This window comes from Lottia gigantea (assembly GCF_000327385.1).
Source record: "Lottia gigantea unplaced genomic scaffold LOTGIsca_108, whole genome shotgun sequence".
In the NCBI taxonomy this organism is placed as follows: domain Eukaryota; kingdom Metazoa; phylum Mollusca; class Gastropoda; family Lottiidae; genus Lottia; species Lottia gigantea.
Window position 1 is genome coordinate 207,328 of NW_008706957.1, and position 18,534 is coordinate 225,861.

The following is an 18,534-nucleotide window of genomic DNA, read 5'->3' on the forward strand; positions in this document are numbered from 1 at the left end:
TATTGAATTAAAGAAGTATCTCTGAGTACGCCTTAAAGGCACAGCGGTGCCATATTGGGGGCTTGATTTTAGATTTGAATATATGTAAATAGTCTTCAGAAGTACTAGAAATGTATGAAAATCGCATAATTCCTTTAATAGAACTTCAAACTAGGAATTTTACACACTATTTCTATATATGTCTTTTCTATATATCATAGAGTATCTTAAATTGACGAGTCGTCATTTTAACATTCAAACGCGGATAATTCTGGACACACATGGATTTGAAAGCTCAAATTCGACTGTGAGCTGTGATCAATATTACTGATTGGCTCAGCTAAAACAAAATCTCGTTTCTGAGACTAAAGTATGATTGGTCAAAAATATGTGTCCCCCTAGAAAAGTGGTTTGCGCTCTCAATTGTACCCCCACTTTATTTTCAACAAATCTAAATGTTTATCTTATTTCTCCAAAATATGTGTCAGAATGCACAAAATCAGTAAAATGTTCTTGAGAGAACTCTCTAAGACGCTCTATGAGTGGCTTGCGACTATGACACCACCACAGAGTAGCCAAAATTTGAATTCAGTCTCAGCAGTTGTCCCCCCATTGAGTAAGTCTGCCCCCTACTTGTACCCCCAGTCTCGGAAGGCTGACGCTGCCACTGGTTATTTCTCTTAAAAAATGGAATATCATATTTATGCGTGGCATCCCATAAGGCTGAATTTTTGTTATGTTATATCTATGGACACTTTATAACTGTGTGTTGTGTTCTTTATAGATATCAGTCAATGTTTCAAATCGCGAACGCAGCTCAGTACCCCCACCCCCCTCTCCTCCTCTGCACCAAATTCTGACGTTCTATCCTTCACTCCCTTGTTCTTGACATTCGGCATTATCTTGATGATATATAATGCTTAATGATTCATTGAACTTAAGTGCAAAAAGAAAATGTCAGACTTCTCCACCCTATTTAATGATAATATTGTGACAAATTATCATGTAATAAACTTCACAAAGCTTTTTTTTTTCAATCAAAAAACGAAATTCTTTTTGTTCGTATTGCGGTGTATCTTATAAGTTATATTAGATAGTCAGTTTTACTGCACCGAATCTAAATTACAGAATCATATTGCGAACGTAATTTTATGTCGGGCGTGCACCTACCAATGCTCATGGCAGTGACATGCGTGACATAATGGCATTTTGTCCCCCACTGTCACATATTCTCCCTTTTATACACCAACATGAAACGCAGTCTAATTCACATTAGACCAAACTTTCATACCGTTTTTATTGGCTTTTATTTTTAATTTGGCCACTTCGGTTAGGGTCTTAAGTCGGGCCTCTTGGACATTCGTCAGTTTGTCAGCCAATAAAATTTCTTCCCTCTCCAACACTTGGAATATGTGAAGCGAACAAAAGGTTATTTCGAGCAGCATTAGACACTGAATGCACCGGATCACAAAAATCCCAGCGTCGTCAAAGTGGCAAATTAAATAAAAAAGCTAAAAAAAAAAACAAACAAACGAAGGAATAAAATTATGATGAACTTGTATTTTGCTTGTCTATGTGGGCAAGCAGACCTCTTTTGATTCTCTGGTACTTTTTGAAAAAGTAAAACAAACCCTATCGATCTGAAATGCCACAAAATTTGGATTTTAGACAAAAAATTGGGGTTTTAGACAAAATTTTGGGTTTAAGTTCAATAGAATCTGTTAAATTTTGATTTAAGGATTATTTGAAAGCCATGGTGTCCTTCCCGAGAAGGCAGAAGCGTGCTTTGGAACAGGAGCGAATGTGAATATGTATTGGTTAAGTTTACAGTGTCCAGCAACAAATATGATTGCTATTACTGAGATGTACTATGGTGTTAAAGAATGGAATACTTCCTGTCAACCACCAGTTAATAATGACTCGCTGTAAGTAACGGTATCGCAAGAAAGTGACGCCCAGACAGTTAATCTATTAAGAAAATTAGATTTAACTGAAATAAAAGGAGTTTTACATCCTACTTTTCTGCACCTGATTGGGCTAAAGAAGACAGATAACATCACGCAGTGTGCAACGAGGGAAATTTTGCCATGACAGGTAGTCTTCTAGAGTCAACAGTCTTGTAGCGTCAGCTACTTGACGTAATCATTATTTACTTCGGCTCCAGATTCTTTTATGAGATTCGAATAACAAGATGGCTACTTTGATACATTTATATTTAGATACTATAGTATAAGAGATTTTTTTTATGACGTCACCCTGCAAAGGTCTTATGTGATACAAGTCAATTTTGAGGGGTTGACGTCATAAAACACTTAGTTTTAGTGGAATGGCAGGAACCACAGACGCCTGATTGAAATTTGGAATAGTGCAAAATGATGTTATCAGTGTTCCCGATAAGTATAATTTTTTTTAGAAAAACCTCTTTACAATCTCTTTAATTTGATAATCACGAGTAATCATGTAATAATGTGGATTGCCATTACCATTTCAGAACTAATTGTTGTGTGTATGACCAGTCAGCTGACTGTTTGGTTAACGTTTTTCACTCGAAGAAATCTGCAACTTGGCCAAAGGTTTTTGAAATATTCCGTAATTGTACAGGGTATGATAATTGTAATGAACAGGCGACGTGGCATAGAGCTATAGGGTGTGAATCTGGAACCCATTTCGACTACTCCAGTTATATGATGGCAAAGTACCAGTGTATTTCTGGTAAATATTTTTTTTCTTCAAAATTTTAGAAAGATTTAGAACGAAAACCAGCTAAGGGAAAAAAATTTTGCATCTTATTGAGTTTTTTTTTGATGAAGTTTCTGTCAGATTCGACCTATCCTCTATCGCTTAATGGTTTGTTTCGCTAAGATATTCATCTAGAAAACAGTCATAAAACGCCATTTTTTGAATTTGAAAAAACATTTGACTTGGATATTTCTACAGAAGAGCCTAACCGGCTTGAAAAATCTGGCGATATCAATTGCCCAAATATATGTCCCAATTTTCACTGCTGGAAAGCTACCAATGTATTCTGACAATAATTCATTTCCAGATTCACAAATTATTCAGCCTAATGGTGATATAGAAATATCAAGATCAGACGTACACTTACAGAATATTGGTTATCCGAATAGTACTTCCGGTAACTCACAAATGGCTTGTAGTATCGAAGTGCCCTGCGATTCCGCGTTAGAGTTAACGGCCATTGATGTACAACTTGGATCTTCCACTGGTACCTTCGATAGTTCCCATAACAATTTGTACGAGTACAGGGAAATAAACCTTACAAACTCTCGACGATTTCTAGTTATAGATATTGATTTTGCTGACGATTCAAAATTTTGGATTTACATAAAAGGTTTGTATCAATTACACATCTAATACTTTAATGGGGATTATTCGTCAGCTTGAAATTAACAAGAATTCAATTTCATTCTTTCATGGCAACTTATAAAACTGTTCAATTCGAGTTCCTGATTGAGTTGTAAACTTAAGAAAAAATGAAATGAAATGAATGGGGTTTTACGTCCTACTTTTCTGCATCGTGTGGGCTAATAAAGACGGGCAACGCCATGCAGGGTGCAATGAGGGAAATTTTGTCTGGACAGCGGCATTAGCCTGCTCTTTTTCGATTTCCAACTGTCAAGGGATCTTTAACGTGCACAGCCTGTAGCACACGGGGCCCCGGTTTATTGTCCCATCCGAACGACTAGACGCTTTTCCATGTCAGCCCCTCTTACCTGCATCACTGACAGGGGGAAACCGGGTTGAAAAATCCGAAGGTATTATCTCGACCAATGCCGGGATTGAACCCTGGACATTCAGGTTAGCGAGCTGTAAACTTAAGTGCTAACCTGTCCGTTTTAGGATTCTATTAAAGCACAAATATAGGTACGCCTTCGAATTTTTCGACATCGTCTCCCACTGTCATGTCTGACACGGAAAAAGCGTCTAAAGTTGGGATGGGACTATAAACCGAGGCCCCTTACGTGTGCTACAGTTTATGCAAGTTTAACATCTCCCGAGAGTTGGAAATCGAATGTCACCGTCCCTCATTATACACTGCGAGGTGTTACCATCTTTATTAACCCAATCAAGGCACCTATTCTTGAAAAAATGACTTAAAATGATTTTAGTGTTCCAGTCATCTGATTGATCGAACTCTAAAATCGATTTAAATTTAAGTTTTGTTATCCAGTCAGATTATATTATTTCCTAAAATCTGAATTTTATCTTAATTAAGTTTTCGAGAATAAGGCCCCTGGTGTAAAACGTTACGTTCTCGTAGCTTATTATGTTATATCTTAAAGTCTCTACTTTGCTGTGCTGTGCGGGTCTTAGATCTTTATACTTAGCTTATTCGTGACCCTTTCAATTTCAGCAAACGATAGTTCAACTTTAGATATTGCTTGCGGGAATAACAAAAGAACAGTTCCTTTAGATGACTGTCTTCCAACGACAACCGAAGAACCAACAACCACTGAACAACTAACACCAACAGAGGAGCCAACAACAACCGAGGCACCAATAACTGGAACATCGACCCCAGATACACCATCTACAACGGAGTTTATAAACCAAGAAACCACAAATATAGTTCTTAATAGTTCTTCAATAACTCCATCAAATTTCCCTCAAGGTAGGTGACTATTTACGTATGAGTAGGATTGGTGCACGACCACAACCAACCTATCGACAAAGCCCGAAAAATCTGGCCCATTCGTTCCTCGGACGTGATATACGGATGGGATTTATCAAACGTTTAACGGCTTTTGTCATGAAAAACTAGCGATATCGTGCCAATATCCCATCCGAGAAACGTGTAGGGATACCATCGACCACGATGGCAATTGATTTTTCAGGGTGGGAGAGGTTCAGTTCCCTAAATATGGTGAATGGAGTATGCATATCTATGCTCAACGCGGAACACACCACTGCGCACATCGGCATTAATGAGCGAATGTGTTTCTTACTGTCATGTATACTTATATAATATTAACATTATGTTTCTATTTCCAGTTGGATCTAATAATGATGGTCAAGGTAAGCCACTAAATTTAGATTCTCATGATATTATGGCTATACGGCTCTGTATTATAGTTAGGGCCATTGAGATATGAGATACATTCTGATTCTATTTGTTATTATATTGACCATAATACTGCATTCGGCACTAATATATACTTATTTGTTTAGCATTGTGAAAACTATTGACAATTAATGAAAATATCAAGGAGAATGTCTGAAGGATTACGTTTCTTGGTTCATATTTCCATATTCATACAACTCAAGGGACCTTTTTTTAATCCGGGAAAGATCGAGGTTTGGCCAAGGACCCTCGAGTAGAAAGTAACTTAACCGTGAACCTAAGTTGTTATCCTTGTAAAATATAGTTTTTTCTCTCTTTCTTTTTTCTTTTCGTTAGCCCTGTGTCGTCTGTGGTTCTACTATTACTAAACGTTTTATGACGTCACTATCTCATATTATAAGCAGCTTTGGCGATAGATAGTGTCGTCATAAAATGCTAAGATTTAGTCAAATTTCTAAAACCAGACGTCTGCTTGAGTATTAGAACTGTGCAAAATGAATGCTTTCAGTATCCCCGAAACACATAAAGTTTTGGAAATATCTTTACAATCCCTTTAATTATGAATATTGCAGATAGTGTCGGTTTGATAGTGGGTATAGTTTGTGGTGTAATTGTAGGCCTCATTATAATTATAGCCATCGCCGTTTACTTGTCTAAGAAAAAGAACAAGAAGGTAAGCAAAGAATTATCAGAAATTTGATTGCAATTGCATAATAATAAACAATAAACACGAAAAACAGGAAGGAAAAAAGGGAAGTAGTTAAAGAGAAGTAATGGAAATATTTTTTTAATTAGATTTGGAATCACTCTACTAATTCGTTTAGCCATCTCTTCCCATGTTAAAACACGAAATTCAACAGTCCACAATTTTTTCCAGAAATCTCGTTGAATGCTTTCCAATATGTCGAATGAAAGCCTGACCAATCCTTAATGTCTCCTAAAAAATTCTATATGATAACCATGAAAAATTTGGGCTCCTAAATTGCTCCTAAAATTGAAATTAGACTACTACCGGTTATACTCAACCGCTAGAGTTTGGCAGTTCAGAAAACGGCTATTTTTAGAATTAGCCTTCCGCCTTAAAGTCTCACATCATCTCACCAAATCTTAAAAATAATGCAATTTCAGTCATCAAATTCTAAATCTAAACCAAAAATTACTCAAAAATAGACATGCAAAAAACCCAAAATGGAGAAAGAAAGAAGATTTCTAAAAAATAGCCTAGACTACATTCATATAATCATTTGCATAAAATGTTTTAGTGGAGTAAGACCATTTAACAGTTCAAGGGAGGGAACTTATCACAAACATAAGTCAGATTTTTGGTTTTTTTTTATGCTGTGTCTGAAGGTTAAATGTACTATATACATAATTATGTATTTTACATTAGGATGACAGTGTACATAGCATTTCGATGCATGTATTTTAACATCACCTTGAAGGGTATGTATGTATTCTGCACGTTGTCGCATTAAATGATATAGTGTCTCAAGAAATGACGAGTCGCTGTTTTAATTTTCAAACCGTCCAATTTCGACGGTGAACTGTAAAACGTTTCTGAGACTAAGGAACGATTTTCAAACGAATGGCCAAACCTGTCCCTTGAATAATTGTTATTTAAAAACAAAACCCACTTTTTTTACAAATTTCTCATTCACAGTCCTGGAACCTTGCACAATATCCCTTAGCACAGAAATATCAAGGTTAGCTTGTAAGAATGTCCAGTCAGACTCAAAAAGGAGATATTTCTCTTTTCTAGGCTCCATAGATCTTTTTTTTATTAACTAATGTAAGAATCTAAAGTTTCCAGCTCTGTTTGCTACATAAAAAAAGCCCGAATATGAAAAGTCTTTGGCATACAAGAGAATTGAAATATCAGAAAAGGTGCCAATGAAAAGTCTTTGGCATACAAGAGAATTGAAATATCAGAAAAGGTGCCAATGAAAAGTCTTTAGCATACAAGAGAATTGAAACAATTCTAGATTACAAAATGTGAAAGGTACAATAAGTTATAAGTCTTTTTAGGGTATTTTCATGGTTGTCATTCAGCATCAACTTATGTGACTGGACATTCTGAATTCAATATTTAAATTTATTTATCTTTGATAAACCGATATAAGTTACTTATATATATATAGATATCCTTTAGAGTCCTATATCCCAACCGGAAGTTAACCATTGTAGGTTGTAATTTGGGAGAATGAAATCGTACAGTGTGACAAGATAGCAGCAAAACAAAATCCAAAATCAAAAACGAAAACACGATTATTAGTTGTTTCCTTTATTTCAAAAATCTTTGATTCCATTTTGTCGATGTCGCCATTTTCCTACAAATAAGTTTTCGATTGGTTATGTGAAATCCATGATCTATTATATGATCAACTTCCCTCAAATTTTTTAACTTCCGGTTGAGTCAGATTCTATCCTACTTAACTGTCTTAATTTACTGATATAACTGGCACCAAGTTATCGTATTATTCATGTACGGAGTTACAACAATAAACGAATGAAGGTTTTTACGCATTCTGTTTTAAGCTTCTTAACAAAACAATATTTGGTATTAACGCCACCTGTTGTATACAAGCAACACAAAGTAGCAGAAAATGACGGGCATAATAAGTAGCATACCTTTTAACTTTTAACTAGTCAGCACATACTAAACGATCAACCTAAAATATTTTTATTTTTCTCTTGTGTTCAGTACATTACTTTCATTATGAAATACTAACTCACTTATGCTTGAAATACTTTCTCATGTGAAAAGTTTATTAGCTGCTACAAATGTTTCGCCAAAATGTTGAATTGGATTTCGGGTTTCGTTTTGCGATTCGAATTGTTAGTACTTGGTTTATTTATTTAAGTTATTATATGAAGTACAGTACTTTAAGTTATTGTATCATTTCCCTTGTGTATCATTACAGTACATAACTTTAAGTTATTATATTATCCTTTACTTATGTATTTATATATAACCGTATTATGTTATTTAATTAAAGTTAAAAGTTATTGTCTTTGTAAACGTTTAATCGTCCAGAGATTGTAATAAGCTGTAAATAGGTGAGGTATGACCCAAGTCTGCATACAAGGTCCTGTGTAACAGTAGGAATATGGAAGGTACAGGGTGCTGCCACGATCCCGAATGTCATGTATATGTATAAACACGTACACGAATTCGATTACTCCGTATACCTCGTCCTTTAGAATCTTAAGATAGTCTTTCTGTATAATCAATGTAAGATTGTAGAATAAAATGCAATGAGAGGGAGGTGAGATTATAATGTAATACGACATTTATAATTTATGACTTTATTCGTTTTGTTTTTTGTTACAGAGTAGTGTATCACCAGACTGTGCACCATCATCTGCATACAATAAAACCAGTGAAAAAAAGAATCCAGCATGTGAAACAATATCAAATGGTAATACAGTATACTCAACAGCGCAAAGAACTGGTTTTCTGGGACCTGCACCAAAACCTATAGGTCCTCTACCACCACAAATACCACCAAGTAGTAGCAAATTGGCCCCATTGAAGAAGGATCGACCTGTAATGCAACCACCACAATTACCATCCCGTGGTAGCGAATTAGGTCCCTTGAAGGAAGGTCGAATGTTTACTCTCCCACCACAAATACCACCCCTTGGTGGCGAAGTGGCCCCTTTGAAGGAGAGTAAAAACATAACAGATATTGAATCACCAGACTTAGACGATGTCAGACATTTCGTGAATAAAAAGAAGGTTTGAGAATTCATATTTTAGAACTGTGGCAATGGGAGTTATCAATTTGAAATTAAAAAGTAAACATCCGTATGTATCTGAAAAGCTCCTGTATATACAATTTTGAAAAAAGAAATTTTTATTTCAAAATAAATATTATATTGTCCGTATGTCTGTACATGTATTTCAGCACGAAAAACATTTTGATTTTGAGAAAAAAAAAGGTGGATCGGAAGTAAAATTCACACTAGAAAATGTTCTTGGTGTCGTAAAGTGAGTTCTGACTGCAGTAAAGCGTGTTCTTATCAGAAGAAAACGACTGAAAAACTGAAGGGATGCACATTATGAAACGTTTTTCAACAGATAACCGAAATAAGAATGAAATTTATTTTAAAAAGTAATTTTCCTAAAGGGACATCGAATTAGAATACCTCTAAGAGAATGGTAAAACAGATTCTATAAGGGCGAGGATGCCCGACTTACTTTAAGCACCGTAATGAAACAACACTATAAGTTCATAGATGATCGGGTATAATTATTTTAAATACAAATCTGGAAGACATGGCTTTTTTAGACACACTTTAATTTAGTGACAGGTCAAACAGGCACAACGTTATTAAGGCAAGTGTGTAAGGTTTATTCACGTGTAAACTACACCAAAATGCCTCATTAATTCGTGTGAGGTTTAAACATGAGTAAAATGCACCAAAATGTCAGATAAATTCGTGTGGTTTATTCATATATAAAATGCACCAAAATGTCCCATGAATTTGTGTGATGTTTATTCATGCGCAAGATTCCTCTCAATGTACCACGAATTCGCGTAATGTTGAGTCATGCGCAAAATAGATAGGGGACATGTTAAACTTTCAGTTACAACAAAAATTATACCTCTCGGGTCAAAATTGGCGAAGTTGTGGCCATTTTAGTTCAGGGGTGGGGGTCGGCAGTCTAGTTGCACTGATTGGGGTTAATACCAAAACTTTGACAGTCTGCCGTTCGAAAACTATCAGAGCTGGAAAGCTGAAATTTGCACTGAAGGTACACATCCATCGGAAGGTAATAATGTAAAGTAACCAAGATAAAACGGACTGTACAGTTCAGAGCAAATCTCATTGCGGTCAAAACGGACACAAAAAAGCCAACAAGCACCTCATATGAGTACCTTACTTGAAAGTCCTCTTGAACAATTGGATTTGGACTTTGCTTATGGTTTGCAAAGAAGGCGGCTGATGAAGAAACTAGGTATGGGGAGTCCAAAGTTTGAAAGTGTATATATGGCTTTTGTGATTCCTGTCCAACCTGGACGACCTTTATAAGTAATGTACCATATTGTGTGGCATGACAATAGCTTGAAAACTGCTTATGAATCCCTCACTGTAATGTAATGTATGTATGTATGTATGTATGTATGTATGTATGTATGTATGTATGTATGTATGTATGGTATGTTATGTTATGTTATGTATATCATTTTTTGAGGACGACAAGGATGTTTTTATTGAGATCTGTAGGCATTTTAGGCATCAGAAAGAATGAGAAACTATCAAGCCTTTCAATAATGATATGGTTTTTAATTTTTAAAAAATCAAAATTATGAAATGTGAACCTCATTTTGATAAACTTTAATTATGACGTTATTATAGATTTGACGTTATAATAATAATTGTGTTGACGTCATTTTGATTGTTCCTCATTATTATCAGAATATTTCAGATAATAAGACGCTATTTTACTGCGCTCTGCAATAAAATACTTTTTAGTGGAATATTTTTCACTGAAGAACGTTTTGAGCTTAGCATATAGCTTAGTTCTAATTGGTAAGTTAAAATCTGTCTTCATGTATCATTTCTTTTAGCTCAAAAATTACAAACGAAAAGTTTGCATTCTTGATAATAAAAGCAAAATGACTTCCAGCTTATTTTGTTCCAAATTAAAAGTTAGAGTTTCCATGTTTATTTCAGTGAAGAAATGGATTCACAAAAGGCCCAGGAAAGTGGAGATACTGAAAATCATACAAACTTTTCACTTACACCTGGTCATAGACCTAAAACCGGTAATTTTATTTACTTTAAACTGTTAAATTTTCAAGTTGTTGTTGTTTGAATGGGACAATAAACCGAAATCGAAAGAGGAATAGATATTACACATGGCCCATTTTCGGTACAGTGGTGCCGATAGTCTGGGTTTAGAGGGGGTCCTATGAAAATGATTTGCACCCAATTTGTACCTCCACTTTATTTTTAAGAAATTCAAAACTATGATTTTTATACGTTTTCGCCACAAAATAATTGTTATAATGTACCGAATCAATCAATTTTTCGAAAATTTTCAACAGTTGTCCCTCCATTGAGTCAGTCTGCCCCCAATTTGTGCCCCCAAGTCTCGAGAGGCTTCCGTCGCCACTGTTTCGGTAGCTAAACTGGCAGTAGACATGAAACACCATTTCATTTATTTATTGTAGAAGATTCGGCAATTAATTCACAAATTAATTGTCGTCCGGCCTCAAAACACCGACTTGATTGTTTCATGGAAGAGGATGAAGATGAAGAATATCCTCCACCCAGACTAATTACTGGTAAGTAAACTATTCTTCTCTTGGACTAATTACTGGTAGGTAAACTATTCTTCTCTTGGACTAATTACTGATAGGTAAACTATTCTTCTCTTGGACTAATTACTGATAGGTAAACTATTCTTCTCTTGGACTAATTACTGATAGGTAAACTATTCTTCTCTTGGACTAATTACTGGTAGGTAAACTATTCTTCTCTTGGACTAATTACTGATAGGTAAACTATCTTCCACCTATACTAATTACTGGGAGGTAAACCATCTTCCACCTACACTAATTACTGGTAAGTAAACAGCTCCTGTCATTCAAATAAATTGTCTATTTCTTGTATATTTAACTTAACATTTTATATTATAAGCTTATAACATTTGTAGGTCTTCCAGAGACCAGTAATGTAGATAATCCTACAGATAAAGAGAGATCTATGATACAAGAGACTTCCTCTCCTCGAGGTAGGTTAAGAATAGTAACATAGTAGGTCATACCTACAGCCTTGTGTACAACCGACAGGTTAGACCCTTTTCTCAAAAATGCTACTCTGATTCTTCCTTTTTTGAATACATGTTTACTTTCACTTTACCCTCAAACTTTTTTTGTTTCCAATTCTTATAGATATCAGGGCATTGCCTGTTAATGTGAAATAAACAACTGTTTACGCCAATAAATTGGAATGCCTATCACAATGCAGATGTCCAAGTAGGCCTAAGGATGTAAACATTTGTTCTTGACATCGTATATCAATGATGTAATTTTACCTAAATCTGTATAAAAACATGTAATGTCTACCAACATATTTCAGCACCATGTTTGTTATTTACGACTGAAGAGATCAATGATTATATAAATCATCTACAAACTAAATTAAATAGTTTATATAAAAACATGCTGGAAACTAAAAGGTAAATTTATTTCTAAATTGCTTGTGGCTTCATATCAGAACACACTCAAAAATTTTAAAGTAAGAATTACTAACTAAAAGATGTCAGATCATCGAAGGCAAGAGTGGTATCCTACAGAAAATAAACGAAATAAAATGTAAACCTGCATTTTCATCAGATTGATCTGTAACCAGTATACAATATTTTTATTGCATAGACGTTCAATGATACTTTATCACTTTGACAATATATTGTAACCAGCAGCATCTTCGACTTCACAATGTCAATCTATTCATAATTCGTCTTATCCCTTGACTTCAATAGCTACCTCTCTTGTATAAAAAAAATTGCAGCGATTTGATTTGATTGGATTGTATGCCAGGGAATACAACCAATCAGAGCCCTTGACGGAAAGCTTAGTGTTAACAGATTTTTTGTCTAATTGGCTGTATTCACTAGCGTACAATCCAATCAAATCGCTGCATTTACAAAGATGGGTATTATTGCAGTCAAGGTATTTACAGATGGAGTTATCTTGACATTGTGAAGATGAACATAATGTTATTTTCATTTTGGCAGAAGACATAATTGAAGTTACCTGTATAGCCTGTAATGTTTATTTTTCAGACACCTGATTGATGTTCTTCAAACACAAACTTATGATAAAAAAAGGATAAACAATCAACAACACCTTCTGAATCGGCAGGAAGCGGAGTTGATATTTTACAGGAAATTTTATAAAACTGGTAAAAATAAGGCTAATGAGCAGATTTGTGAGGAAAATAAAAGACCTAAAGCACCACCAAAGACGGAATTCTTCAAGTACTCCTTTGGAAGAAAGTTGAACATCGAAATGCACCCTGTAGATGTAGATCCCGACATTAAAGATGCTGTTGACCAAAGAGTCCAGGATGTTCTACAAGTCCAGGCTGATAACGATAAAGAAATCCCTTCACCAAGTCCAGATTTTCAAAATATTCTTCACGTCAATCATCCAACAGAGGAAAGTAAAGATTGGGATTTTAATTCAACAAGTCCTAAACCAGTGGTGCATGGTGTTCCGCTAGAATTTAGAGACATAGGGTCATCAACAACAGCTTCAAGCTCGAGTCCACTTGAAGATACATCCAATGTCAGTGCAGATTCCGAGGCATTTGAGGAATCAGAAATTTACGAGGTTCCTCTCCAATTTCGAGACAAAGGTATCCCAAATGTTTCAGAGAAAGACAATACATCTGGATCCTTCGCAATCGCTCTTACCGAAAGGATGGAACATCTGGTCAACAGTGTCCCATCTAAGGAAGAATTGGATTTAAACACAGTTGAAAACATCAACGAAACAAAATTTCCATCAAGAAGCCCAAGTCCAAAAAGAGAAGTCAATGATGATGAAACTGTATATGGGGAGGTTTGTAAACCTGCAACTGAAAGTTTCCAAGACACAACCTATCTCACCAGCTTGATGGCCAGTATTAAAGATCTTTCTGCAGAAATTTCCACAGAAACTGCACGGAAAAATGTCAATCTTCAAAAAAATACCGAGTCACTAACATGTAAAGAAAGTAGGGTCATTGAGGAGATAGAGAAATATGTCGGCATTGATAACGAAATTTCACTTTCAACAGAAATCACAAAAGAAACTGAACGACAAGATGTTAAGATTATGGATACCGAGTCATTAACAGAAAAAGAAAGAAGGATCATAGAGGAGATAGAGAAATATGTCGGCATTGATGACACTTCAGATCCATTTATTAATTCTTCATTGGGAAATATGCACAACATTCCAACATCTGATACTGATAACTATCAAAAACTTGATTATGCCAATAGTCCAAACCATTTGCCCAAAAGGGAGGTGAGAGCCTTGACAGCTTTATCAGAATGCAAGGCGAAGAAAAGTGTGAATTCAATGTCAATAGAAGTGGGAAAAAGACGGTACCCTCTCCAACCTGTCTACAGAAGCAATACACAGAAAACCATTCTTCCACCTATTAGACCTCATAATAAAACCAACAAACCATCACAATCCAAGTTCACCAGCCAAGAAAAGCATGGACCTCTACCAAATATAACAACCGGTAAAAGCAGCACACCAAAACAATCTGAACAGGTTTTAGATATTGAAACTAATCACAAAATGAAGTCAGACGAAAGCCATTTTGGATTAAAGTTAGAGTCAAAAAATGAATTACATCTGCCAAAACTACCGACTGTCCAAACTGCACCAATCATCAAAGATATCAAACATAGAACAGACAAAGTGTTCTGTCTTCCTCAAATAAAGACAGCTTCGACGAAACCACATTTAAGAAATCAAATCAAAACCGCAATTCTTCCAGATAAATTGAAACCAGGACACACATCGTCTCAATATACCGCTTCAACATCAAGTACTACAAGACATTTTACAAAGTCTGCTAACTACAAACCACCAAAAATATTACTTCCGGTTCTACCTAAAATTTATCAATCAAATCGTCGAAAGGAGAAACAACCACACAAATTGCCACCTATTTGTCACTTGGGACTTGATAATGTATTTCCATGTAGAAAAGATTAAAAATTATTTTTAATATTTACTTAACATTTACTTTAAGACATAATTTCATTCAGTTAACCTTCCACTAGGCCTACACCCTTGACCAGTCAAACTAAGACCTACGCCCTTTGTTTCTCCTAGTACTATTCATGTTAGGCTATGAGTGGAATGCAAAATTCGCCATCTTTGTTTGTGTAACTATAAGTGAGCATCATTAGGCCCAGATCATGAAGTTGGTGGTCGAGTCAAAGGGGAAAATAGCACCGGGCATTTAAGAACTTAATGATTCAACGATAAGAAATTTGAAACTAGGGACAACCAAGCAAGCTTTATTGCTAGATTCGGACTAGCCCCAGAGCCGTATAATCTATATCTCTATACATTGTATTATAATATACGAATCCGGTATCCATTTTTTCGACTTGTTGAATTTGTTGTAATTAGGTCTACACATAAACAAAATTTCAATGAGATAGTCTAGGATTCAAAATGATATTTTTATGAATGATGGTTTCATATAGTTCTAAAAAGATACTGGTAGCAAATATTATTAAATACCTTTGTATTACATTGTATGTAGTATTCAGCTCCTATATTAAGCGTACAGACTACAAAGAATTAGTACTATCAATAATAGTTTTGAGAGTTATCTCCCATTTGATATTCCACTCTTGTTGACTCTTCCTGTCAGGAAGTGGGTCATAGAAGAAGAAATAGGAAGATTATGCTAGAAGATAAGGATTTCAACAACGAAATAATCGTACTGGTAAGTGTCAAGTGCAGGGGTAATTGATGGTCGTTCAATGAGAGAAAACGTCGCAATTCGAATCATACACGTAATTCATATAGCCTAATTGCCCTAAAGGATTAAGAAAGAAAAGAAGCACAAAAGACGGCAATCGTAGTCCGAAACATCTGATTCTATTCTAGCCTCTTGATAGCTTACATGTAGCTATGATGAAAAATTGTCGGCTCGTGTGGGGTAAAAAAAAACACCCCCTAAAAAAAATAAAATAAGGATATGCATTACATAGTCATGTAGTCCAAAATATCTGTCTCTATTCCAGCCTCTGATGGATATTTTGACAGTTGTCAGCAGGAGTAGAGTCAGAATAAAAGACCTTGTTAAATGGGGATTTTCCACACCTAACATAATATTGAAATATTTTTAAGATGATTGTGAATTAGTGTTGGGCATCACCGTAACATTCTCACTGACCTTTGACATTTTGGCAGCGCACGCAGATTTAAATGGCTGATGCTAGATCAGTTTCGCCAAAAGCAACTTTGATGGAACCAGACACATGTCATAAATGGTGTAGGGAGAAAATGATGGTACAACTGAACTAAAAAAATATTCATCTTTCCAAATATGCCTGGGTTTTGCAGATCCGAAGTATCTTAATAGGTTTAAAACCCCCACAACGGCAGAAATGCCGAATGTTCCCATTTAACAAGGCCTATTTTTTCTGCCTCTAAGCCAGCTGACATCTGCCCAAATAGCTATCAGAGGCTGGAATATGGCCAGATGTTTAGGTCTATAGTCATGCAGTGCAGTTGATTATAGTGTAAGAAGCTTATCATGACTTTACTTCCTTTAAATTCATGAACAGAATAATATGTCATGTGTAGTATGGTTTTATTTTTTAGATATAATAAAAGAATAAGAGAACAATGGGAAGGTAATGAAATTCTCAAGGTAGAAAATGTGCCTGGTGAGTGGTTGTTAAAAAATGGCTGATGTATTTGTGGTAGTGCTGGGCTGTGGATTTATTATCTTATCAATATGGTGGTTTATCCATCTTATTTATATATCTCATCAGAGTCTAACTCAATTTCAGAACTATCGTTCCATCTTATCTACCCATCATAACCTCTGTAAACTGGTCTCAGTGGAAGGCGCAGTCAAATTTATCTATGGTGTATCATTTTCAATTAGTGCCTTCGCAGTAGATGACAATTCACATTTCATCAAAAACAAAGAGCTTGTGTCCATATCTATGTTTATAGCTTTTCTTGGTTTAAATGATTTACATTCAGGGTACTTCAAAAAACCCTTCATTGAGGGCTTTGAGGCATTTTTAACATGTGTTCTATTTTTGATTTGTGCAATTATAATGTTTGGAAATTCTGCTGCGCATGAATACCCAATACATAATATCTACAGTCTTTCATGTTTACTTTGTTTAACCATTGCCGTCTGCATACTTGTGGAATTCAGAATGAACAATCAAGTTCTTTTTGGATTTATGAGAACATATTTGATATTTCTTCTTGGTTCATGGTTGATTCAAGCCAATTATTTGATCAAAGCACCAATGTTTTCATCAACAGAAGGTTTTTCTGTCAACGTAACCATGGTATTTACATGGCATTGTGCTATAGATATGATTATCATGATAAGCCTATGGAGTATTGTTTATAAACTCTGTAAAAAAGAATGGTGCTTTTGTTTGTCATCAGCTAGTCACGGACAAGCAGAGATGTGTCTTGAAAATCGTGTTCATTTTGATATGAAAATATTAGGACGATTAGAGGAATCAGACATTGAAGAAACATGATATTATAATTTTGACTGGACATCATCATCCATAATTATTGGTTTTTATACGCCCACATAGAAATGTGGAAGTATATTACCATCGCCCCAGGCCGTCGGTCCATCCGTCCGCATTTCTTGTGTGCATAATAGAGGCTACAGTTTTTATTCGATCTTGATGAAACTTGTCAAGTACGAAATTGGTACAAATTGGATTATCAGTGTTGGAGTTATTACCCTTGACTTGCCCTCAAATTTGGCTTGTTGGCACAAATGGACAGATTTGCCATTTTTGATGGTTGATTTGAGTCTTGAATATTTTTAAATAGTCTTCGGAAGTACTGGGAAAGTACGAAAATTGCATAATTCCTTTGAAAATACCTAAAACTAGGCATTTTCAGTTTCTAAAGGCTAAAATTTCTACAGTGAGCTGTGAACAATTTTATTGATGGGCTTAGCTAAAAAAGATTGGCTGGTAAGATTGGTAAAAAAAAACTGCGTACTGGTTTCTTTAAAATGATATAAGATTATACATTTAGTTACTCAATATTGAAAAAAATGACAAATGTTACATTAGATTATTGTCATATATTTGTATAAATTTTTATATATCAGATAAAATCACTGACAAAAAATAACTTATCAGTTTTATGTCTTTCAGGATATTAATATGTAACAGATATTTTTATTTAAGTAAATCATCTAGTCGGACATAGTCCTTTTGTATTTTCTGGTCTGTATTTTAAGTCTTCACCAGCATAATATTTTTACTTTTGCTGACATTTCTCTATACTTTTCTTACCATGAACATAATGGTGTGTATGTAACTTATCTACATCATATCTACATAATTATTTGTGTGTTTGTGACAGTTCTAGGCCTTCATTATAACTTGTATGTGAACATATTTGTGTGTATTTGCCAGTCTAGGCGTATCTTATAACTTGAATACGAACATATTTGTGTGTATTTGCCAGTCTAGGCCTACATTATAACTTGAATATGAACATATTGGTGTGTATTTGCCAGTCAAGGCGTATCTCGTAACTTGAATATGAACATATTGGTGTGTATTTGCCAGTCTAGGCGTATCTTATAACTTGAATATGAACATATTTGTGTGTACGAGACAGTCAAGGCCTATCGTATAACTTGTATATGAACATATTGGCAAGTATGTGACAGTGTAGGCTTACATTATAATTTGTATGTGAACATAT

The 18,534-nt window shown here is 35.1% G+C and overlaps 1 protein-coding gene across 1 annotated transcript; it reads left to right on the forward strand.

Moving 5' to 3' along the window:
* Positions 1-468: 468 nt before the first annotated feature.
* LOTGIDRAFT_237471 (hypothetical protein) lies at positions 469-14,796 on the forward strand (the record flags this gene model as incomplete). The annotated part of the gene is made up of 13 exons (XM_009046871.1): positions 469-595; positions 1,718-1,904; positions 2,471-2,691; positions 3,026-3,331; positions 4,355-4,612; positions 4,993-5,016; positions 5,635-5,735; positions 8,394-8,801; positions 8,971-9,053; positions 10,745-10,836; positions 11,730-11,807; positions 12,155-12,254; positions 12,861-14,796. The coding sequence occupies 13 exons, from the start codon at positions 469-471 to the stop codon at positions 14,794-14,796; spliced, it is 3,921 nt and encodes a 1,306-aa protein (XP_009045119.1).
* Positions 14,797-18,534: the final 3,738 nt, after the last annotated feature.